General features: G+C 46.5%; 1 protein-coding gene across 3 annotated transcripts in view; it reads left to right on the top strand.

The window, feature by feature from the left end:
- Positions 1–25,045, top strand: part of KLC4 (kinesin light chain 4) — a 364,418-nt gene that overhangs the window by 253,310 nt on the left and 86,063 nt on the right. For 2 of the 3 annotated variants that reach the window (XM_069236408.1, XM_069236409.1), the window contains exon 13: positions 99–260. In XM_069236408.1, coding sequence (XP_069092509.1) covers positions 99–260 — 162 coding nt within the window. The remainder of the gene's footprint in view (positions 1–98; positions 261–25,045) is intronic. The other variant, XM_069236411.1, reaches the window with a different exon arrangement.

The raw sequence follows: 25,045 nt of genomic DNA, 5'->3' as shown, positions 1-25,045 counted from the left end.
TTTGACATAGAAGCAGGACATCTACGCGCAGGAAATGGCAGGCAAGCTCATGCCCTCTGTTGACGTCCTAGCATTCATATTCTTTATTTATTCCACAGGGCACGGATCCCATCAACCAGACAAAGGTGGTTGAGTTGCTGAAGGAGGGGGAGGCCTCCGAGAAGAGGCGAAGCCGCGACAGCTTCGCAAGCACTGTGAAGTACGAGCCTGGCCCTGTCGGGAGCGAGGAAGTGAGTATTGGCAACGTGGAGTGGAGCGGGGTAAGTACAGATCCACCATCAAGAACGATTCGTCCAAATAGATTTGTCAAGAAGGAAGCTAGTTCAGGGGAGGAGACCCCCACAGTCACAGATTCCCTCATCCAAGGCCTGCTAACAGTTTACTTGTAGGTTGTCCACCTCCTTACTTGGGTTTGGCCTTGGGAGAGAATCAGGCTTTCTACAACAAGAACTGATCAAGAGACTTCCCAGCGTGATCTCTCTTTGAGCTTTCTGACATGTTCCTCCAAGTGCCCCTTGATCTGCCACAATTGTTTCCCAGTTAATGATCCACCACTCATGATTTTAAGAATGAAGTAAACTTGTAAACCCAGCTGGCCTGCGGCTCTTGGATCCCTGTATACCCTTAGTGTGGCGTCTGTGAGTGTGGTGGTCTCCTTCTCAGGGTTTATTTCCACAGGCTTCTGCTCATTGCAGACAGCGAGCATTTGAGGTTGTGGCTGCTCTTAGAAGAGTTAATTGCATGTGTTATTGCATGCGGCACCCACAGGCTCTATTCTGCTGTTTTATTTCTTCATTCAGTGAAGTTTATTTGTTGCTCATTTTTTTTATTTAGAAAACATCAGGGTCCTTGGTGCTTCATATAGATGTCATACCCAACAAGGCCCATGCTCAGTCACTTTTCTAATGAAGCCCAGTTGGGACTCTATGACCTGTGCTTAAATTTAAATTCACCGTAGTTCTGACACTGTTACTCTAAAACTTCTGTTTAAGTTGAAACCTGTGAGTCACTTGTGCTGGAGAGCAGAGTCCATTAGTGTTGATGATCCATGGCTCTCCTAACCTTGATGGAATGGATGACATCTATGCCTTCATCATAGAGGGCTGGAGATGGGCCGGAGCGTGGTAAATGGACACCCTTGTTAACTGAGTGTGGGGTGGAATCTTACACCTTAGAAAGTGTAGGAAATTGTACTCTTGGCGAGCAGAATAGGATGAGTGCCGTTTTGTACAGGAACCACCAGCACTGGCTTGGGCCTTTGTAAGTGAATACTCTACCGTCCCTCTTGAGCCAGTTATTGCACCATGAAATAGTGCTTCAAGCCGCAGTTATTTAGCGCAAGATTCTTCGTTTAAATGATCAGATAGTGATAGTTCTAGGCACCTGGGTCCAGCACAGTTGGACTGTGCTGTGACCGGAGCAGGTAATGAGTTGCAGACCCAGTGAGTACACGACCAGTAAGAGTCTGTGCATTCAGAACCTCTGACCTTCGCAGGATGCCTCAGACACACAGGTCAGCGGGATCAATGGATGCTGCTGCTGAGGGCTTTGGCGCATTATCAAAGAGCGGTGTTTCTTGCATGAGATGTTATTCTTCAGTTGGTTCGTTCCTCATCAAAGGAAACTGAGACGTCTTTCATGAAGTGTCCTGAACCTGTATATTCCCCATGGGATGTTAAATATTTTTTAAGAGCTTTCAATAGTTGTCTGTAGTTTTATGATAGTCCTTGGTACAGCCCCTTTGGATTTTATTGTTGATCTTTGCTTATTTTAATTTGGCTCTTTTTATAGAAAACTGTGTACCTCATTTGATAATGCCGCAGACCTTCGTGTAACTTACTCAGGACAATATTTCAGTCCTCTAATGGGATTTCATTGTTGATTTTGGACAGTGTGACTTGAAATGTTAACAGTAACTTAACCCGTGTTTTAAAGAAGTTTGTGTTTTATGTACACCTTGGTGTACGTTGTGTAATTTTATCATAAGACCATGATAAGTCTTTCATGATATGTAATAGAGCTTTGAATTTGTGTGTGTGTGGTAACTTTATAGTGTCTTGAAATTATCTGCAGTTCTCTCATCGAATCATATTAAATGTCCATGTATCTTTATTTGGATATTCTTGCAGACCTCTGGTTGGTTGAGTGAGTATGTGTGTGTGGAAACTTTACAGGGTTTTGCAATACATCATATGTGACATAAAAAACCATGATGTGTCTTTCTTTGGAAATTATTGTTGCCCTTTGTATGGGTGGCGTGTGTGACAACATTATGGTGTTATAGTGTATAGTGTCTGTGATGTGTCTTTTTTTGGAATGTATCGTAGCCCTTTGTGTGGGTGGTTGAGTGTGTGTTGTAGCTCTATATTGTATGGTGTCTACAACATGTATTTTTTCATGATTTTATTGAAGCCTTTTGTGTGGGTCAGTGAGTGTTTGTCTTTTAGAAGCTTATCTTCATCAGTGAATTCTCCTCATTAGGATAGTATTCTTGATCTTCATATGTGTCGGGTTAGATGATCTTGTAGACCTTATTCTGTCCCTCAGTACATGTAGATCTTGTGTTGTTTCTCACCAAATGTAAAAAAAAGCTTTGATATGACTAGCGATTGGCAATATTTTATGCCTTGATGTGTTTGTGTGTCTTGAATGGGCATGCATTGTTTCCCTTGATGTGTGCCTCGTGGGATGTATAGAAGACCATGATGTGTCTCGTGGGATGTATAGGAGACCATGATGTGTCTCGTGGGATGTATAGGAGACTATGGTGTCTCTCTCGTCGGATGTTACACTAGACCATGGTGTGTCTAATGGAGTGCTACAGAACGCCTGATATGGACCTCCTGGAACGCAATTCTCGCTTTGACTTTGTGTTGTTTTTCACTGGCTGTTGTTTTTCACCACTGTGTTGTATCTTATGGGACTGTAATCTCTCTAGCTTGATGTCATGGTTCATTATTGTGTTTTGTGTACCTGGATGTTATGTTTCTCTTTTGTGTTTTCTCTCTCTCACTGGGTGTTATGGTTTGCACCGGTCTTCTCTCTTACTGGACATATGCTTCACCGCGGTTTTCTTTCTGGATTCTGTGGTTGACCTTGGTATGCTGTCATTGGGTGTCACGGTTTACAATGTGTTGTCTCTCACTAGATGTTATGGTGCACCGCAGTGTTGTGTCTCACTGTATCTTATGGCCCGCCTCTGTGTCTTCTCTACCTGGATGCTATGGTTGACCTTACTTGGGTTGTCTCTTAGCCCTCAGTTGCGCCTTGGCTGGGATGTAATCAACAGATTTAGTCACAGAATTATATTAGAAATGTAACTCGTGTCTGATCAATCATACAGTTCCCATCTGTGCATCTCTCCTGAGATGCTAGCGCAGAATGTCTCATGGAATGTGTTTCTAATCCCTGGTGTGTCTAATGGTATAATATTTTAGGCTTTGGGTTCTCTCTGATGAGAGTTTGATAGATTTTGATGTGTCTCATGGACTGTTTTGTACTCGTTGCTGTTAGTCTTCTAGGATGTCTGTGATAGATTTTCTGGTGTTTTCCTTGTTAAACTGTGGTTACCCTTTTTGTATCTCTTGGTGAAGTTGTCCTACTCCTTGACTTGTGCCTCTTGGGATATTATCGTGGACTTTATGGTGTTTTTCAGTAAAGATTAAAGTCGACCTTGACTGGTGTCATATGACATGTTGGTATAGTTGCTGGTCTCTGTCTCATGGAAGGTCATTGTAAATCCTCGTGTCTCTCGTTGCAGCCCATAGTGTTGTGTGCCTATTGTTGGTTTAGGCCCTTGTTTGACTAACAAATTCAACATCTGTATCTGTAGCTTCAGGCCCTTCCATGTTTCTTTGTTGTTTTAGACATTGCGGAATGCAATCGTGAAGATGGTTGCGAATTCAGTCAGTGAGAATTAGTTCTCTGTTACTTAGTGCACTTTCCTGACTCACGACTTAAACAATGTTGGTGTCTTAATCAGGATTCACCTAAGCGGATCCTGCAACCTTCAACCACTATTGGATGCTAGGCATTGACTCTAATCCTGCTCGAAGGTGTAGGATATATTGATCATTGAAGCACCAAGGTCACTGTCAGGCCACCATCAGCAGTGTATCCCCTCAAACATGACTGTTGCACCCCCTTGATAGTCTTGCTTGGGCTTTCCTTCCTGTTGGTCTGCTAACCTTTGACCTACACCCACTGTTTGTTTTGCTGCTTGTCAAGAGTTTGGTAATACCTGCTGACGAACACATCACATCTGATGTCACGAGGACATGTGGGCTCATCAAGGGACAGGAGTAAACCTGGCCAAGATCTGAGTGTGCCGTAACCTCCGTGCTGGAAGCGCCCGCACTGCTGATCTGCGTTTAGATGATGCTGTGCTTAGGTGTTTGAGAATATGTAGGCCAGTGAAAAGTTCAGAAAGCATTCTGAGCTCCAGTCTCTGTTTACACTTTGACATTTTTTGGAGTAAGGTGGTAACTTACTCCAAAAAGCTATGGTAGAAGCATCTGTCTCTTCATCATTCCACGCTGCTAAGAGCGCTGCAGCTTGTACTGGCTCTCCCGTTGGGTCCACCATTCAGCATCTTTGGTGCAGGCATCAGCAGTTGCTTTTCGCATGTCCATTGAGCACTCTGCACATCAGCACAGAGGAGGATATCTATGTTTGCTTGACTTTCCTTCTCAGACCAACACTTGAGTGTCCCTGACGTGCTTAGAGAAATCTCCCATCATGTTGGGACCATTTGTATAGTGGGTACTGTCACTTTGGGGATACCATCCAAGTACCCACATGTGGTGGAGATAGTGCCACCATGCTGCAGAGTATATTTAGAAAAGTCTGGTGAGGGAACAGCCATCACCGTGGCAGTCATCTTTGAATCTGCTAGATCTTCTGGTGGTCACACAGGCATATGGAAGCTCTAGTGTCTTCAACCTTACAACAGACCCAAAATGGCAAGAAATAGTTTACTCACACCATTGTACCTGTGGGTGTGGTGAAAAAGTGGTAGTGCTACACCCAGATGCCTTTGTTGAAAGTTATAAAACCATCAAGAGGTTGAAATTGGTTTCATTTTTATTGAAGGTCCGTAGGGGAATTCATATAGGAGTTATGGAGCTTGTGTCAAATTCTATTTGAGTTAGGATTTCTAACATCTAGTGCTTGCAGTTTCATTCTTCCACAATATGTGTAGGGCTGACTACCGAAGACCAGCGTGCGATGTGCTGCAAAGTTAGGAACATCTAACTTATAAGAATTTGAGAGTTTGCACCATGTCCACAATGGACAGCAAGCTTTCCATAACCCAGACGTTTGCTCTTTCTTAGTCCACCTCTAAGGTCATGGCTGGCCAGCCATACCCACCACAGGACCCTTGGACATCTCCTTTCCCTAGGGACGCTACAGGTATCCCTTGTTAGGCTTTTCCAGCGTCTCTCAGACCATGGAGTTTGACGTGTGTCGAGCTCCAGGTCATGTTTCATAAAAGTCATTGTTTTATTCACTTTATTTTACTGTAGGTATTTATGTTAGCGTCTGTGGTCGGTAAGTGCAGCACAGTGACTTATAAGTAATGGCCACTGGTACAGAATGCTTGCAGGCTGGTTTTCATGGTTCTGTTGGTACATGGATACACCACACTTGGGGAAGGAGGATGCAAGCCTGGGAGTGGTGTAGCTGGCGTGGGATGTAGACGCTTGAGAGGCTGAGGTTCAGCGGTGGTTTTCATGGTTCTGTAGGTACATGGATACACCACACTTCGGGAAGGAGGATGCAAGCCTGGGAGTGGTGTGGCTGCCTAGCTGGCATGGGATGTAGACGCTTGAGAGGCTGAGGTTCAGGGGTGGTTTTCATGGTTCTGTAGGTACATGGATACACCACACTTCGGCAAGGAGGATGCAAGCCTGGGAGTGGTGTGGCTGCCTAGCTGGCATGGGATGTAGACGCTTGAGAGGCTGAGGTTCAGGGGTGGTTTTCATGGTTCTGTAGGTACATGGATACACCACACTTGGGGAAGGAGGATGCAAGCCTGGGAGTGCTGTGGCTGCCTAGTTGGCATGGGATGTAGACGCTTGAGAGGCTGAGGTTCAGGGGTGGTTTTCATGGTTCTGTAGGTACATGAAAACACCACACTTGGGGAAGGAGGATGCAAGCCTGGGAGTGGTGTGGCTGCCTAGCTGCGATGGGATGTAGATGCTTGAGAGGCTGAGGTTCAGGGGTGGTTTTCATGGTTCTGTAGGTACATGGATACACCACACTTGGGGAAGGAGGATGCAAGCCTGGGAGTGGTGTAGCTGGGATGGGATGTAGACGCTTGAGAGGCTGAGGTTCAGAGGTGGTTTTCACGCAGCCAGAAAAGCCTTTTGATGGATGACCTGAGATTCCTGCAGACACCTCTGGACATGTAGGTTTTGTTTAAAGTAAAGTACGGTCTCTTGAGTTTTGCCTTTTCAGTCACTATGGGATTTGTTTTCTGCACACTGACTGCAGGAGCTAGTGAAGTTGTAAAACTGAAGGAGTTATGATCAGTCTTCTCTAGCTGTGAAGCAGATCATGGTGTATAAACAGAGATTCACATACTTATTATGACGGTGCAGAGGTGTTGTTACCACAGGAGAGCATAACTGACTTGTGAAAACACATATAAATCACAGATTCGGGGGGCGTGGCCAAGGCGTCAAGATGGCGGACGCACTTTCATAGTGCTCCGGACCCCTCCGTCATCTGCCTTGAATCCACCCGGAATCCTCCTCCCCTGGACGTCTCCCTCCCGTCGAGGGGACACCAAGACCTCCTGCCCCGAGACGGGAGAAAAAAAAAGCGAGGCCCTAGTCCGATCCAGAGGCTCAGGCAGACTCACGGAGTCGCGGCCGCGGGGAGCAGCCGGGAACATCGGAGGCCTCGGACGGGGGCGAGACCCACCGGGACAGACCCGGGGAGAGGGGCCGAGGCCGCCTCTGGCCCACTGCCTCCTAACCCCCATCTCCCCAACGCAGAGGACGAGGCCCAGAGTCGGCGCGCGCGGCGGGGGAGAGAGCAGCCCGGGCCGCGAGCGCAAGATGGCCCGAGCGGACCTGAGGGTTTGCGACCCGCGTCCGGCCACGAAGAAAAGCCGGGAGCGCCGGAGGCGCGAAAGCCCCGGGAAAAAGTGGAACCCGCTGCAGCAGATCCGGGGGGGGGGGGCGGCCGGCGTATCCCCCGTCTTCTCTCCTGTATCCCCCCCTCCCCGGCCAGAAAGCCGAGGCCCAGGGCCGGGACGTGGAGATCAGCCCAGATCGCGGCGGTGGATCGGAGGGAAGAGTTCCATCACCGAGACGACCACAAACAGAGGTATTGGGCCGGGGGGTCTCCATTGTGACTGAAACCCGGGGAGGAGCACTGACACTCTTGACGGAAAAGCCCCCTCTCTTCTGAATAAACAATCCTTCGCCCCCTCACTGCTTCTGCCATCATCGGGCCCTCATCCTCCTCTCCCCCCGGAAAGAAGAGGGGAAGAAAACGCACAACACCGGGGTTGCCCCTCGGGCTCTTGTATCTACAGCTCATGCACTACAATCTGAGGCCACGAGGAAGAAGGGACACAGAGCCAACCACCAGTCATAAAAGATCGATCAACCTCCCACTGCGTGTGAAACCAGGGAGATCAAAGTAAAAAACCGCCATAACCAGATATACAGAGGCAACAAGAACTTAAACAAGGGCGGCTTCTGATCCTGGCCAAAAACGTAACAAAACCATGGGCAAAGATAAAACATCAAGACAATCGACAGCCCAGACAAAGATAGAACAATATGCCACAAACGCAACGGGGCCCCGAACAGAGGCCCATACCCCGGGCGAAAGAGACAATCAAGCACCAACCTCCAGAGACCTAGAAACAATCCTTCAGGCCATCCACACGTCCCAGGCCGCAGTGGAGGCCAGAGTTGGGGAGATCAGGGAAGAAGTGACTCTAGTGCGCCAAGACCTACGCAATGCCACAGCCCGCATCACAGAGGCAGAGACCAGAATATCCACGGTGGAGGACGAGGTAAAGACCCTTAAAACACAAGTGTCCGCACTCATATCTCGAACGGCAGAGCTGCACCGAAGGGCAGAAGATGCTGAAAACAGATCAAGGCGGAACAACCTCAGACTGGTTGGGCTCCCAGAAGACACAGCCACAGCGTCTCTTACCGAGTATCTGGAGGAATGGTTTCGCTCCTGGATTCCGAATTACCCCGTGGTTCGCTATTGAGCGGGCACACAGAGCCCTTCAGATGAGACCTCCACCAGGATCCCCGCCAAGACCGGTAATTCTCCGCCTCTTCAATTTTAAAGACAGAGACATGATCCTACAGGAAGCACGCAACAGAAGAGATATCCTCTGCAATGGAGATAAAATCCTCCTCTTCCCTGACTACACACGAGATGTACAACAAAGAGACGCTCCTTTCTAGAAGTCAAGCAAAAACTAAGAACAATGAACATCCAATACAGACTACTATTCCCTGCGAAACTGAGGGTAGTCTATGGCAACAGAACACACTTCTTCGAACAGCCAACCGCAGCATGGACATGGCTAACAGAAGAGTTGCCACTCAGACAGACTGGAGAACAAACTGATTGGGCACTGAACGGAAACAAACTAAACCATCGGCCAAAATGTACAATCACTAAGGGACACCGCACGAGGTCGAGAAGACGCAGAGGGGGACGGAGTTCCCGCTCGCACTCCCCGTCGACGACGGCGGCTCTCACGCCTACTAGCCCGAGAGGCCACAGATCACCACAGACAGCTAATGGAAAAGAAGATGGAAGAGACTCGAAACAACAGAGCCCGCCCCGGGCCGGGGCCGACTCGCCGGGAACCACGGACCTATCCTGCAGCCCGACTATATAACAAGGGGCCTGAGAGGGGTCTTTAAAAGGGGAGAGAGAGGAGAGGGAGAAAGGCGAGCAAATCAAAATACTAATACTGCCGACAAATAACACCAGCAAACGCCTTCAATGCACTGATCCGACACTATGGAGGGGTCCACCACTGATCAACCAGCTAGTTAGTTTAGTTTAGTTTAGTTTAGTTTGAAAAACCATCTCACTGGGTTCAAGGCGCGATGGTCCGGGGGCATGGCGACAGATGCTTCTGGGGGGAAGTATGGGGTGGGGAGGGAGTTGGGGGGATTCAAACGCTACACGTAGTAGCAAAGGGTAAGACACTGTTCATTGTCACGTTGACAAACTTGTTGATTTTAAAAATGGCAGAAACACAGGACAACCAACAAACAAATGGGGAAAAGGTAAAACAGCTCTCGAAGACACGTGGGGAGACCGGGGAGGGAGGCACCCTGTATCTAAAACAACCACGCCCGCAAGGCAGAGCCAAGACAATCTCACAATCAAACCCTGATGCACCCAACACAGGCCATCTCGTGGAATGTAAACGGGCTGCTAGATAAGATTAAACGCACAGCAGTGTTCACTTTCGCACATACACACAAACCCGAGATACTTCTCTTGCAAGAAACACACCTAGCCGGAGAACACTGCCCCTTCCTATCGAGACGGGGATTTGATAGAGTATATCACGCCGGGTTCATGAGGGGTTCGAGAGGAGTAGCGATCCTTTTACACTGTTCCTTCCCCCTGAAGGTGATACAGACCTGGAAGGACAAACAAGGCCGATTCGTGGCCATTACTGGGACAATAGAGGGAATGACAATCAACATAATTAGTACATATATTCCCCCAACCTTACAACGAGGAACTATTAAGGAACTAACACAAATCCTCCTAGACCTACCCTCAGGACTGACTGTTTTGGGAGGCGACTTTAACGCAGTCCCAAACCCTAAATTAGACGTGGAAGGCCCAATAACCGCTCACAGATGGGAAATGGCGACGAGCTTTACGAACTGGATGACAGCAATGGGACTCAGTGACATCTGGCGATTGAGACACCCACGACACAGACAATACACTCACACCTCAGCAGCGCACGGCTCGCAATCCCGAATAGACTTGATACTACTACCCAGTGCAGACTGCGGTGCCACATCACATATTTTAATACTGGCAAGAGGCATATCTGACCACGCACCAATACGCATAGCTCTGGGTCAGGCCCGACGGGCAAACCGACCCATGTGGAGATTAAATGCTTGGTACCTACAAGACGAAGAATTCGTAGAACAGCTACAAGAGGCACAAAATGAATATTTTGGCCTGAACGAGAGATCGGTGTCCTCACCTGGCATTTTATGGGCGGCAGGCAAGGCTGTCCTGAGAGGGTCAGTCAGAGGCCTGATAAGAAAGATAGAACGTCAAAAAACTCAAAATATTGAGTCATTAGAGAAACAAGCAGCAGAGCTAGAACTAACGCAAGAAGAGAACCCCAACGGAAGGGGCGCAAGACAGCTGTCCCTGATACGAGAGGAAATCAGAGATCTGTCCCTAGAAGCAGCAAAAGCTCTCTGGCGAGCAAGCACAGCCAGAATATATGGATGGGGGGACAAAACAGGGAAATTACTACACTGGCTGATCTCCCATCACAGAGCCTCAGCCATTATTTCCGAAATATGGGATGGAGAAAAGGGCAAAGTCGAGAAACGCCAAGATATAGCAGAGGCCTTTGCCCGATATTACAAAACATTGTATAAGGCCTCAGACTCCATCGACCCAGCCCATGGCCGTAGACTACTAGACACAATCCCCCTGCCCAGTCTGCCCCCTCCAGAAACGCAGATCTTAGATGAACCTTTGCAAGAAGAAGAGATAAGCAATGCCATCTCAGGACTGAGAGCTGGAAAAACCCCAGGCCCTGATGGCTTCCCAGCAGAATACTACAAGAAATACAAGAAGGAGCTGTTGCCACATCTAATGGCCCTTTTCACAGAAGTAGAACAACAGGGGCGTTTCCCGAGAGGGCTAGATGAGGCCACCATAGTAGTGATTCCCAAATCTAACCCTCCATCACCACACTGTGCAGACTATAGACCGATCTCATTGATCAACTGCGAGGTCAAGATCCTAGCCAACATACTCGCAACACGTCTCAAAAGAGTACTAACGCAACTGATCCACGCAGACCAATGTGGGTTTATGACAGCCCGCAGCACCCGTCACTGTATTCGCCGCCTCCATGTGGCCCTCGATGAAAGACATAAACTACCCGAGACTTAGCGCTGCTCTTTATTGACTTTGAGAAGGCTTTTGACTCCGTAGACTGGAACTTCCTATTCATGGTGTTACAGAGGGCGGGATTGAGACCAAGATTCTGTCAACTAACCCGAGCGTTATATGCGGACCCCTCGGCCCGAGTACAAATCAATGGAACCCTATCATCACTCTTTGAAGTCAGAAGGGGAACAAGACAAGGATGTCCGCTATCCCCCCTTCTCTTTGCCCTAACTATAGAACCCCTGGCCCAGATGTTCCGAACAGACCCAGAATATTGTGGCTGGAAATGGAAACACGCCACAGAAGACAAAATAGCTCTATACGCAGATGATGTATTACTTTATATGGGTACCCCAAGCACATCTGGCCCACGCAGTCTCCAACTCCTTAAGAGCTTTGCAACAGCCTCAGGCCTGAAGATGAACCCAGCCAAATCGGCTTTGGTCCCTCTGGCACATACTCGAGACTGCTTTGACTGGCAGGACACAATTCCCCTCCGCAGACTGAGCTTTAAATACCTGGGTGTCTGGGTAACCCTTCTACCGGAACTAACCTGGGCAAAGAACGTAGACTCGCTGTTAACACGAGTCAAGACAGACCTACAAAAATGGCAGACACTACCATTAAACATAATGGGGCGGACAGCCTTATATAAAATGATGATTCTACCCAGACTAACATATGCCTTTCAGAACTTCCCCCTCCCCATCCCACGTTCATGGTTTCGAACTCTAGAAACAGCGACACTACAATTCCTTTGGGGCGGGAACAGACACCAGGTAGCCACAAAACACTGCAAGAAGGGAACGCACGAGGGAGGCCTGGGGATGTCTGACCCGTACCTATACTATTTGGCGACACAAATCTTATCACAATACATGACTGGTTCAACGGAGGGTGGTCAGACCTGGCATACCAAATGGAATTAAACACCCTAAGCTTCCCGCGCATCTTGGATGCGCTGTACGGTACACCTCTTCCCCAATGTATGGGCGAAACAACCAGAACCACCCCCCTGGCATGGCGGGCTGCACTGAGACACACCCAATGGAATGCAGTAATCACCCTACAGACCCCGCTATGGAGAGGGAAATGGATGAATGCCACCGCCACACTGGAGGGATTTACAGAATGGGATAAACTAGGGATTTCACTGGTGGGAGACATATGGAAGGGAGAAACACTTAAATCCTTTCAGGAACTACAGACAGAGTTCCAACTATCCCGAACACAATTTTTTAAATACCTTCAACTCAGACATGCCATAGGAACGCAGCTCCCCAAAAACCCACTACCGGAATTTAACCCCCTTGAAGCCAAAACTTTAATGGGAAACATGGGAGGGAAAGGGATATCACAACTATATAGAATGTTGATTAACAATACACCAGGAGACGCAAGCTCGATGAGGACGGGGTGGGAGACCTGGACCGGAGCTTTAGAGGACTCGGAATGAGCAGAAGCTTTAGAAGCCCCAAAAACCCTAGCCATATCAGCAAAACTACGTACCATACAATTTCACTACCTACACAAAGCATACTTGGCGCCCAAAAGGCTTTCACAGGCGGGAATATGGCCGAACAGCCGCTGCCCCCGCTGCGACATGGAACACGCAGACTTCTTCCATATGGTCTGGTCTTGTCCGACATTGCAGATCTACTGGGAAAAAGTGCTAAACGAACTAAACAAGACAATAGGAACGAAACTCCAACTCTCCGCCTCCATGGTGTTACTAGGAATCATGGAGGAGAGATTAAGATCACGAACCAATCGAGCGTTCATCGGAACGGCTCTGCTGGTAGCCAAAAGAGACATAGCCGTGGCGTGGACTTCGCCTACCGGCCCATCCCTGCAGAAATGGAGAAAGGGATTAGACTGGTGCGCAATCCAAGAGAAACAAATATATGAATCGAGAGGATGTCCCCGGAAATATGAACAAATATGGGGCCCATGGCTCGAAACACTGTCATAGACTAGATCGAACCACCCTCCTCCTCCTCCTCCTCACCGAACGTGATCAAGGAACTGTCTATGCCTTCCCCCGAAAGGAAAAGAAAAACATGTACATAGTAAATGTACCACAATTGAATTGTTCGGTTGTACCTGTGCTAAACTGTTGTTGACATAATTCTCTGAAAACAATAAAATTTGGTTATAAAAAAAAAAAAAAATCACAGATTCAGTTCTAAAATCCTTTACTGAGGAAACCAATGAAGCTGCACTCGCAAGGCCTAGTTAATATAATTTATTCTACAGCTAAGATGAAACTCCTTGTGGTGAGGTTAAGCACTTTTGATTGTAACTTGTGCATGAAAAAGCAATGACAAACCATATATGCAGATGGGCTGAGAGCACCGTACTGTTTAATACCAGTGATGAAGGAGAGGGACGCATGACCCTCTTGAGTCTTCTTATCATCATCATAATAAATCTTTACTCGGCCAGATACTGACCACACAACAAATGTAAACATAATCTGCACATAATTACCTAATAAAATACATGAAAAAACAGCTACGGTTCATAGCTAAACATAATAGCAGCATTAATGAGAACTCCTGTATTTACACAGTCTGGCAATTGTACTGAGCACACATACAGATACAAGTACAAATGGTAAGCTAAAAAGGACATAGAAATTGACCAATAAACCCAGCATTTCATAAAGGCGTTTACCATTGTCCTCGACATAGTCTATAAAAAAGCATTTTAAGAAAGGCCATGTCCCATGCTAGCCCTCCGTAGGCTTTCTGCATCCCCAGCAGCACGGAGGAAGGGGCTCACTCTCAGGCAGATTTCCTGGCTGTTCAACCGTAGTAAACGCTTCTCTGCATTTGCAGCGCCCCAGCTTGTTTAACAGAGGTTTACGGAAAAATCTAAGCTGTAGATTTAAAACATTGCAGAATAACATAAAATGTCACAATGACTGCTCCACCTGGCCATCACAAGGGCAGTGCGGGGCTAGGCCTCCAAACGTGTTACTATCTCCCCGGTAGCGCAGTAGCCTCCATACTGTGCATGCTCTGAAACGGATCAAAAGAGACCTCTCCCAATTCATGAGAGGTACGGACATATACAACGCAGGTTCACAAGTTCCAAATGATTTATCAAAATTTAAAACTGACATTTAGTTCAGAGTTTATCCTTTTTGCGGTACAGTGCTCAGGGGAACAATGCTTTAATTTCAACTAATCAATTATTTTAGTAGCCGCCGGGGACGTAAATAGTTCTTCCAACCCCAAAGAGCAAAAAGGTTTAGAAACATAGTTAATCCAGGGGATAAATTGACCCTTGTCTAAGGTGGGACAGTCCATTATTATATCCCTACATAGAGACACCGCAGGATTTGACTATATATTAACCCACAGAAGTAAAGGGGCCAGGCTAACTTTATCCGCAATATATTTTAAGTTAAGCTATGAGTGCATGATGAAGCTTGAGCTGGTCAGAGGTACCTGCAGCAACCGTCAACAGATGCGGTTTTCTTCAGTTTGAAGGGACAGGGTGAGCACTGAGCATTATAGATATTTAAAAGTGGGAGAGTAGAGCCCTCCCCCTCCTCTAGGTGGATTAAAAAGTGCACCAGCCGCTTTACTAGTTTGCGCCGTGCTTGACTCAACTGAGGCTGCCCGCAACCCTTAGAATTAAAAATGACACCTAAATAACTAAAGTAATTCCCACCGCACAAGGACTAGCCCTTTTGTGTGAGCCTGGCGATTTTACTGTTACCTGGCCCACACACTATTATATGTAACTTCCAATAATTAGTAGTCCAGTCCAAGCTGCTCATAAAAGAAATGAAACGGTCAACCAATGTCTGCAATGCATTATGCTTGCGTGCCAGCAACACCGTATCATCAGCATATAAGAGGGCAGGGACCTGGGTGTGGGCAAATGGCAATCCTAGGGGTGTCCACGGAAGTCAGGATCAGTTCAGAGCATAGTTCATTTATGTAGATGGAAAAAAGTAGCAGGCCATTATACAACCCTGATGGACTCCTCGTTTGAGGGGAAATTCTGAGGTCATGTCTCTGTGTGCATCGAAACGGACCTTAGCTGCAGGGTTTATATGCAGCATATGCATGAAATTAACTACAGGAGGTTCCTCCCCCAAGTCCAGTAATATCATCCACAGTTTGGTTCAATTTACATGGTCGAAAGCTGTAGCGAGATCCATGAAGGAAGGCCAGGTACAGTGGCCCATGCCAAACAAATGTGTATTTACTGAGTAACAGCCTCATATTGAGGCATTGCTCCACTTTACCAACCCCTCACCGAAAAACCAAACTACAAAGGATTGTTTTCTTGGGCCCAAGTGGAGAGGCGGTTAAATACCACCCTGCCTGTGATTTTAACTGGATCAGAATGGCATTACAGATCTTTGGTCAATGCAGGAGATCACTTTCAGAAACAGGCTGCAGCTCTGGCCGAGAAAGGTCAACCCACAGCTTCCCAGGAAGTTAAGATGCCAGGGGTCATAGTGATGCCAACGTTCTAACTCTGGTTCAAGGGCTCTGTGTGCATGGATGTATTTTGGCATCTGAAATAGCTTATCGGCAGGTCGCCTTCAGGAAGAGCCCTCAGATTTAGGCTAAAGTCGTATTGAGTTTGGCAGGGGTCAGTCTACAATGGACTCTGGGTCAGAAGCGCTGGGAAACTTTCACTGGACTAGTGGGCCACTTGGACTTGAGGCTGTGGGCATCAGGTGCAGAAGTAGTTCCAGGCAGCAGGTTCACGGTTCCTCAGGCAGACTTCTTACTTCTTTGGAGATTTTGTTTTGGACAGGTCTGCTGTCCACAGGAATTCTTGTTCTTTATTAAAGCTAGGCAGTCCACCCAAGGCTTTGGGGGTCGCTAGGCTGCAGGTCAGTCGTCTTCTGGGCGCAGGTTCTTTGAAGGCTGCAGACAGGCCGGTAGGGCTGGGGCCAAGTCAGTTGGTGTCTTCAGTCTTCTCTAGTGGGTGACTTCCATGGTGTCCGGCTCTTCTTTGGTCAACAGGAATCTGAGTTTTAGGGTTCAGGGTGCCACCTAAATACTCAATTTAGGGCCGTCACAGGGAGTGCCAGGTGGTAGCCAATGGGCTGACCACCTTCAGAGTGACTACACCCTTCTTATGACCACTTCCCCTGGGAAGTGGGCATAACCCTAACCCTAGTGGCCTAGTTCCTTCCAAACAAGATGGAGGAATTTAAGTAGTGTCCACTTCAGCTCGTCCAACTTAGGGGTGGGACTGGCATGAAGTGGCCACTCCTTTTCCCACCTGTGTTGGCACCAAAAGTCAGGTCAGGAGAGGGGGTCGGTCATCTCCACCATCTGGAGAGACATGGGTCGCATTACTAAGGCAGCAAGGCTTTTGAAGCTCCCGCCCTGGAATGTCCATCCGGCCTAGGAGAGGGGGGTCACACCTCTGCCCAGTGCAGGCTTTTGTCTCTGGGCCTCGAGAGCACTGGCTCTCCCTGCGGGATTCCAGAAACGTGTTTGTGGTGACTGAACTAGCCAGGACCAGTCACTCAACCCATTAGTAGCTGGTAAGTTGTCAGGGAGCACCTCTAAGGTGCCATCTGTGTGCATTGTTTAATAAATCCATCACTGGGGTAGGTGAGGGTTTAATATTCTGAGATGTTTGATACCACACATCCATGGATTCAGAGAAGCCATCCTATAGCTTGGGAACTCATAATGACGAGTGTCCAGCACATGCATTTAACATGGCTTGCCTGTACACTTAATATGTCTGAGAATTGACAAAGACATAGCAGGGGCAGATCTGCTAGTGCCGATATGCCCTCACATGTCATATAATGCACCCTGCCTTGGGGCTGTAAGGCCTGCTAGAGGGGTGACCTACATATGTTGCATGCAGTGTTTATGGGACAGGGCATATAGGCTATGTGCCATGTCCTGTTTTCAATTTGGGAAGCACTGTTTCACGCAGCCTGCAATGGCAGTCTGCATACCGTTGGTGCTGGGTCTCTCAGAGTGGCACAAGTTGTGCTGCAGCTCTGAGGGGCCCTCCTCAGCACCCATGCCCTAGGTACCAGGGGTACCATTTACTAGGGGCTTAAAGGGGACTGAAGGGCCTGGTCACTTGGGGATCAAGTGACCAGGTGTCTTTGTTTTAGGGAAGGAACACTGGCACTGGGGACCTGGTTAGCAGGATCTGAGTGCACTTCAGTCGAAGTTGCATCCAAAATCAGGCAACAAGTGAGGGGTTACTGCAACCAGAACCCAACTCCTTACATTACCCCATTGGGTCCCTACGCTTTCCCACCTGAACATTGCTTTATTGCCTGATCAACTTCCCATAGAGAGACATAGAAGGGCTGGGAGTTCTGTAATCTAAATTCCAAGGATCTGGCCATGTCTGAATCCTACTTCTTGTGAAATCCTCCTCCATGTGATATATAGTATTAAATGTGAGACCCAATTGAATCCCAAGACATTACTTTGCAAAAGCGGCCTTTTGGGGGTGTTTCTATCTCTGATTTCACAATGTCCCGGAAGATCTTACTCTTTCTCACCACTGCAGCATACTCTAAACGCTCCCAGTCCTGCTTTAACTGGGCCTTTTTTCTACAATTCAGAGCACTCTTATAGGCCATGCGGTCAGCTTGTACATGCTCCCCCACCCAGGCTACGGTGGGGTGGCAATCAATGCCTTCCTGAGCCTAAAGCTTCTTGTCTTGTGAGCCATGGTCCCTCCCCAAACTCAACACTGGTAAGAAATAACATTTTACATCTTGAATGATACCCTAGATATATGGGTGCCTTTATTGACACAAAAGGAGTGCCATATAAATTCTATTTCACAGGCATACGTAAAATATTTTCGGTATTAGTGGAACCATCATAATACCTATTGTTTATTTGGAACCTCTTTAAGTAAGCCTAAACACAAAATTAACATTCTAAATGAAATCGGGGTCTATCGTTCCCGGAACATTGAAGGAATAGTTTCACAGCATGATCACTGCATATTGTTAAATCCCCAGTATGCCCATGAACACTGAAGATTCCTGTTAGTACCTTCAATAATCAATGATTTCTGTTGACAGAAAGCAAAACCTGTTGTATCCCTGATTAAATAATTCATCCTCTTTTTACTACAACCAAACAGTAAAGTCCTCTGTTCCACTTACTGTGGACATTTAAAATATGTAGAAGCTGGCACTGCACTTCACGCTAGTAGCCTTGTATCTGGCATCTTTACAATAATTCAATCAACATCCTAAATTCGCATTAGTGCCCAGAAGCAGCCAATAGTTTGATGTTACAGTATCTGGGATATTTCACTTTGTCAGTAAAGTGATTTTTTAAAAACCCCTTAAATAGTAAATATTTCCCATAATGCTTCTTATTAACACTGCGTGCTCATCGGATGCTCAGTTATATGTCTTAAATACATTTTACAAGCACACACTGTCCTTTGTAATACCCGTTCAGCCCCTTGTAATGGCCTTGCTGGTGTGATGGCTGTGCCCAGTGAGTCCTCTTTTATTCTCTGCTCCCTACCACCTTCAAGCACAGCGGACCCCATTCTATGATACCTGAAAGACTTTGTGTTCTGGATCTTTGTAGCAGGAAGCCACCATCTTGGACGGGAGTGGGTGGAAGTGGTGGCGGGGCTGCATGATGTACCAGAGGGTCTCTGAGTAGGCAGGGTCTTCCAGCTATCCCTATTTAGAAGGTAGAAGTTGTACAGGTAATTTCACCGTCTCTCCTTTTCTGACCCATTCCCTCTGTACATGTGTCGAGACTCAGAACAGAGGTACTTTGGTTTAGGTAACCTGATATAGCTCTTTCTGGCTTGTGGTAGTACTTGGAAGTCAGAGAAACCCTTGCTCCAGACAATTAAAGATGGTCATAATTGAATTTACCTTTTGTCTTATTAGGGGATACCTTAATTTGGATCAGAAGAAGGGCATATGCACTGTGCAGCCACTGTATAACATTAATGAAATTTTAGCAAATTGATTACATTTTCTAGTTCCTGTCCAAACTTCCTATTTGATCAATCCACTCTAAGGAAACTAAAGACATAAGTGTGGTGCCCTCTCTGGTCTTGTACATGTTTCTTGCATTCCCAGTTGTAGTGGTCTTTACAGGTATTATGTTCTGAGAATAAATGTAGATTGTGAGCATCAAGCTATGAAACGTACAAGAGAGGGTTCTGGGCATGGCTCATCCAGACATGAGATGGATCGTCTGAAAACATATCCTGCTCTTCCAACACCCCCATAGTACTCCCCACATTCCTGTACATGATCCTTAGATGTCACTCATGATGCTTCGCACATGTTTCCTGAATAGCCTGATTGTGCTCCTTGGATCTCCTCTGCATATTGCAGCTACATGTCTGAGCTCATCTGCGTACCTCGTGCTGCCTCAGGAGCGCTTGAGGAGCTTAGGTTAGAAAGTTTGGTTCTGTTGCAGCTATTGTTATCCCCCAAATCCCAGAGCCCCCCCCTTAAATCTCATTTTGGAATCTGCAATACTTTATGTTTTGGCTCAGATGGGGCTTCAGCACTACTAGTGGTGTAGCGCTTGGTCCAACTCTGAGACCAAACCCAGTCAAGAGATTGTGTGTGGGACTCATGGAAACAGAATTTCAAGAAAGAAAACAAAGGAGGAAGGAAATAGGAGAGACACATGTGCCTTTCCCATCCCATGTATATGCCCCGCCCCTCCGCTCTTTAAGGAGTGATGTGACAACAATCGCACTGTTAGGCCAGAGTAAGGATACTGTAGAAATGGGAGGAGCTTATTCTACTCTGGTCGAAAGAGCGTTTTTCTCTCTGGCTCTTGTGGAAACGGGAGGGTCTCAATCCTTTGGATATTACAGAGAAGAGCGTGTGACTCTTTAAATTGGATATATTGGTAGAACCGGATTCCTCATTAGATACCATGTAAGGGTAGGAGCGGGTTCTATTAACATATCATGTAGCGGTTGCTGCGCCTTCCTTTTTCCCTGCGTGGGTAAGAGTGCATTTCTTTGTAGCTACTGTGTAAGGGTAGGCTCATGTAAGCGGGATCGTGTTAATCTTTACATGTCATGTAAGGGTGGGAGCACAATCCTTTTAATGTAAGGGTAGGAGTGTGTTCCTCTTTAGCTACTGTGTAAGGGTAGGCGTGTGTTCTTTAATTATTATGTAAGGGTAGACGCGTGTTCCTCTTTAGCTACTGTGTAAGGGTAGGCATGTGTTCTTCAATTATTATGTAAGGGTAGAAGCGTGTTCCTCTTTAGGTACTGTGTAAGGGTAGGCGTGTGTTTGTCTGTATCATGTAAGGGTTGGAGCACATTCCTCTTTACATGCCATGTAAGGCTGAGAGCACAATCTTTTTAGTGTAAGGGTAGGCGTGTGTACCTCTTTAGCTACTGTGTAAGGGTAGACACATGTTCATCTTTATTATGCAAGGGTGGAAGTGTGTTCCTCTTTCCATATCATATAAGAGTTGGCACATCTCGTTTTCCTTTTAAGGTTAGAGCATGTTCCACTTTACATCTCGTGTTAAGGGCGGGAGCGTGTATCTTTTTACATATCATGTATGAGTTGGGCATCTTCCTTTTCGGTGTAAGGGTAGAAGCATGTTCCTCTTTAGCTGCTTTGTAGGGGAAGGCGTGTGTTCTTTAATTATTGTGTAAGGGTAGAAGCGTGTTCCTCTGTAGGTTTCATGTAAGGGTGGAAGTGTGTTCCTATTTATGTATCTTGTAAGGGTGGATGCATTCTCTTTTCATATCATGTAAGGGTGGAAGCTTGCTCCTCTTCAGGTATCATGTAAGGGTGGAAGCGTGTTCCTCTTTAGGTATCATGTAAGGGTGGAAGCGTGTTCCCCTTTAGGTATCATTTAAGGGGGTGGATGTATTCTCCTTTCATATCATGTAAGGGTGGAAGCGTGTTCCTCTTTAGGTTTCATGCAAGGGTGGAAGCGTGTTCCTCTTTAGGTTTCATGTATGGGTGGAAGCGTGTTCATCTTTAGGTTTCATGTAAGGATGGAAGCGTGTTCCTCTTTAGGTTTCATGTAAGGGTAGAAGCGTGTTCCTCTTTAGGTATCATGTAAGGGTGGAAGCGTGTTCCTCTTTAGGTATCATGTAAGGGTGGAAGCGTGTTCCCCTTTAGGTATCATGTAAGGGTGGATGCATTCTCCTTTCATATCATGTAAGGGTCGAAGCTTGTTCCTCTTTAGGTATCTTATAAGGGTGGAAGTGTGTCGATTAAGGCTGTGGCCGCATTCTCCTTTCATATCATGTAAGGTGAGGAAGCATGTTCCTCTTTAGGTATCATGTAAGGGTGTGGGCGCATTCTTATTTTATGTAAGGGTGGAAGCATGTTCCTCTTTAGGCATCCCGTAAGGGTGTGGACGCATTCTCCTTTCATATCATGTAAGGGTGGAAGCGTGTTCCTCTTTAGGTTTCATGCAAGGGTGGAAGCGTGTTCCTCTTTAGGTTTCATGTATGGGTGGAAGCGTGTTCATCTTTAGGTTTCATGTAAGGATGGAAGCGTGTTCCTCTTTAGGTTTCATGTACGGGTAGAAGCGTGTTCCTCTTTAGGTATCATGTAAGGGTGGAAGCGTGTTCCTATTTATGTATCTTGTAAGGGTGCAAGCGTGTTCCCCTTTAGGTATCATTTAAGGGTGTGGATGCATTCTCCTTTCATATCATGTAAGGGTGGAAGCGTGTTCCTCTTTAGGTATCATGTAAGGGTGGAAGCGTGTTCCCCTTTAGGTATCATGTAAGGGTGGATGCATTCTCCTTTCATATCATGTAAGGGTCGAAGCTTGTTCCTCTTTAGGTATCTTGTAACGGTGGAAGCGTGTTCCTCTTTAGGTGTCATGTAAGGCTGTGGCCGCATTCTCCTTTCATATCATGTAAATGAGGAAGCATGTTCCTCTTTACGTATCATGTAAGGGTGTGGGCGCATTCTTCTTTCATGTAAGGGTGAAAGCGTGTTCCTCTTTAGGTATCCCCTAAGGGTGTGGGTGCATTCTCCTTTCATATCATGTAAGGGTGTAAGCGTGTTCCTCTTTAGGTTTCATGTAAGGGTGGAAGCGTGTTCCTCTTTAGGTTTCATGTAAGGGAGGAAGCGTGTTCTTCTTCAGGTATCATTTAAGGGTGGAAGTGTTCCTCTTCAGGTATCATGTAAGGGTGGAAGCATGCTCCTCTTTAGGTATCATGTAAAGGTGGAGGCGTGTTCCTCTTTAGGTATCATTTAAGGGTGGAAGTGTGTTCTTCTTCAGGTATCATGTAAGGGTGGAAGCGTGTTCCTCTTTATGTATCTTGTAAGGGTGGATGCATTCTCCTTTCATATCATTTAAGGGTGGAAGTGTGTTCCTCTTTAGGTATCATGTAAGGGTGGAAGCGGGCTTCTCTTTAGGTATCATGTAAGAGTGGAAGTGTGTTCCTCTTTAGGTATCATGTAAGGGTGGAAGCTTGTTCCTCTTTATGTATCTTGTAAGGGTGGATGCATTCTCCTTTCATATCATTTAAGGGTGGAAGTGTGTTCCTCTTTAGGTATCATGTAAGGGTGGAAGCGTGCTCCTCTTTAGGTATCATGTAAGGGTGGAAGTGTGTTCCTCTTTAGGTATCATGTAAGGGTGGAAGCCTGTTCCTTTTTAGGTCTCATGTAAGGGTGTGGCAACATTCTTCTTTCATGTAAGGGTGGAAGCGTGTTCCTCTTTAGGTATCATGTAAGGGCGGATGCCTGTTCATCTTTAGGTATCATGTAAGGGTGGAAGCCTGTTCATCTTTAGGTATCATGTAAGGGTGGAAGCGTGTTCCTCTTTAGGTCTCATGTAAGGGTGGAAGCGTGTTCCTCTTTAGGTATTATGTAAGGGTGGAAGCGTGCTCCTCTTTAGGTATCATGCAAAGGTGTGGGCGCATTCTTCTTTAAGGGTGGAAGCGTGTTCCTCTTTAGGTATCATGCAGGGGTGTGGAATTTATTAAAATATCTACTTGTCCAGGGGACAGGTTGCTTCTCAAATCTACTTGTCCTGTAAAAAGATCTACTTGTCCCTTTGGTGCCATGTAGTGTGGCAACAAATTATGGCAGCAATCTCATTATGTAAGAGCTCGGATAATAGCCTCTCTGATTATGCCAGGGCTACTACCATAGTAGGGCTTGAATACTTGCAGTTTCCTTATTTTGCCACCTTTCTGCAGATCTGCATACTGGGGCTGGAGGAAGCAGTAAGCAATAGTTCCAGGACTGGAGTACCTTTGAGTCTGCAAACCTACTGACCTGCATGTTTTAAAGATTTTCACCAGCTTCTCTCTAATATTTTCCCATAATAAGAAAGGTTGGACATTTACTCCTGACAATGGCAGAATTAGAACTTCTTCCAGGGTTGGGAAGAAAGTGGCCGGAGGGAAAATGAACTTGCAAATGCTCAATAGATTTTCACATGAGCAAATCTACACATGCGTATTTACCCATGCTAAAATACAGTTCACAAATATTTTATAGGGGTACGGCAGATACCATAGGTGCACTTTTGTGACTTTCTTTAAGAATTTGGGGCCACATGTAGGTAGGTTCAGATTTGCGACCCGCAAATTGCTAGTCAGAGCGACTCGCAATTTGCGAGTCGCAAATCCTAATGTAGGATGGTGTCCCTGACACCATCTGTGATTCGCAAGGGCTTCGTAAATGCCCACCTCATGAATAATCTTGAGGTGGGTCGCAATTTGCGATCCCCTTGCGAATGGCAGCCCTCACAGGGATGGTGGCCTACTGGAGACAGCAGACCACCATGTTGGTGACTGCTTTTCAATAAAGCAGTTTTGTTTTGTAATGCAGCCCGTTTTCCTTAAAGGAAAACAAGATGCATTACAAAAACGAAAAATGAAACGTTTTTGTTTCATTTGGACCACTGCCTGCTCTGAAAAAATGTTTACAGTGACATTCACAATGGGGAAGGGGTCCCATGGGGATCCCTTCCCTTTTGCAAAAGTGTTTGCACCCATTTGAAATGGGTGCAAACTGCGATTGGTTTTCGCCCGCGGTCACAAAACAATCCTACATTGCACTGCGAGTCGCAATTAGGAAGGGGTCGCAAACCCGTTTTGCGATTCAGTAACCAGGTTACTGAATCGCAAAACTGTGTTTGTGCATCGCAGTGTGCTTTTTGCACGTCGCAAACAGAGAAAGTCGCTGTTTGCGACATGCAAAAAAGCTACCTACATGTGGGTCTTGGTCCCTAATTAGGTCTGGTGTTAACAAAGACATTTTGTTTTTATTAAACTTCTATTTCTCTCTCTTTCGGCTGGCTTTACTGTGAGTGATCGCACTCTGCTCTTCCACAAGGAGCATATTGGCACACAAAGTCGTTTTGTTCAGTGTCGGGAACTACAGTGGCAATCAGTGACGTAATGAAACTGGAGGGTGCCCCTTTGCAAAGAACATGGAGGAACCCCCCTCTCCAGACCCACTCAGGGCAGGTGCTGTGCTGAAGGGGCCCCCTGGAGGGAGGCTGCTGAGCCTTGGTTATGCCACTGGTGGCAACGTGTGCTTTTAGAGTTCAAAAACTTTTTTTTTTTTTTTGCCATTGTTTGTTTCAATGTTGAGGGCCTGGTAGCTCCCACAACAATAAAGTGTTACAAAAGCCATGTCAAAACAAGACACGCATTGATGAAACTAAAAGACTTAGAAAAATGTCAGATCAGTTGGCTTTGTCAGTGTTTGTTTATTTTCATGCTTCCCATAATCGTGTTGAAAATGGTTACACTGATTTTAAATTAGAAATATTTTTGGGAAATACTAGCATGCATCAACACATTTTACTAAATGACACTTCATTTGCATCTAATCAGAGAGCATTCTGGGAGCATTATACTTAGCCTCATAGCCTAAACTTTTCAAACATGTGTATACACGTTTTTTTTTTTG

The sequence above is a fragment of the Pleurodeles waltl genome, chromosome 5 (assembly GCF_031143425.1).
Source record: "Pleurodeles waltl isolate 20211129_DDA chromosome 5, aPleWal1.hap1.20221129, whole genome shotgun sequence".
In the NCBI taxonomy this organism is placed as follows: domain Eukaryota; kingdom Metazoa; phylum Chordata; class Amphibia; order Caudata; family Salamandridae; genus Pleurodeles; species Pleurodeles waltl.
The sequence above is the reverse complement of the archived record's forward strand: the minus strand, read 5'-3'. Positions and strand labels throughout refer to the sequence as shown.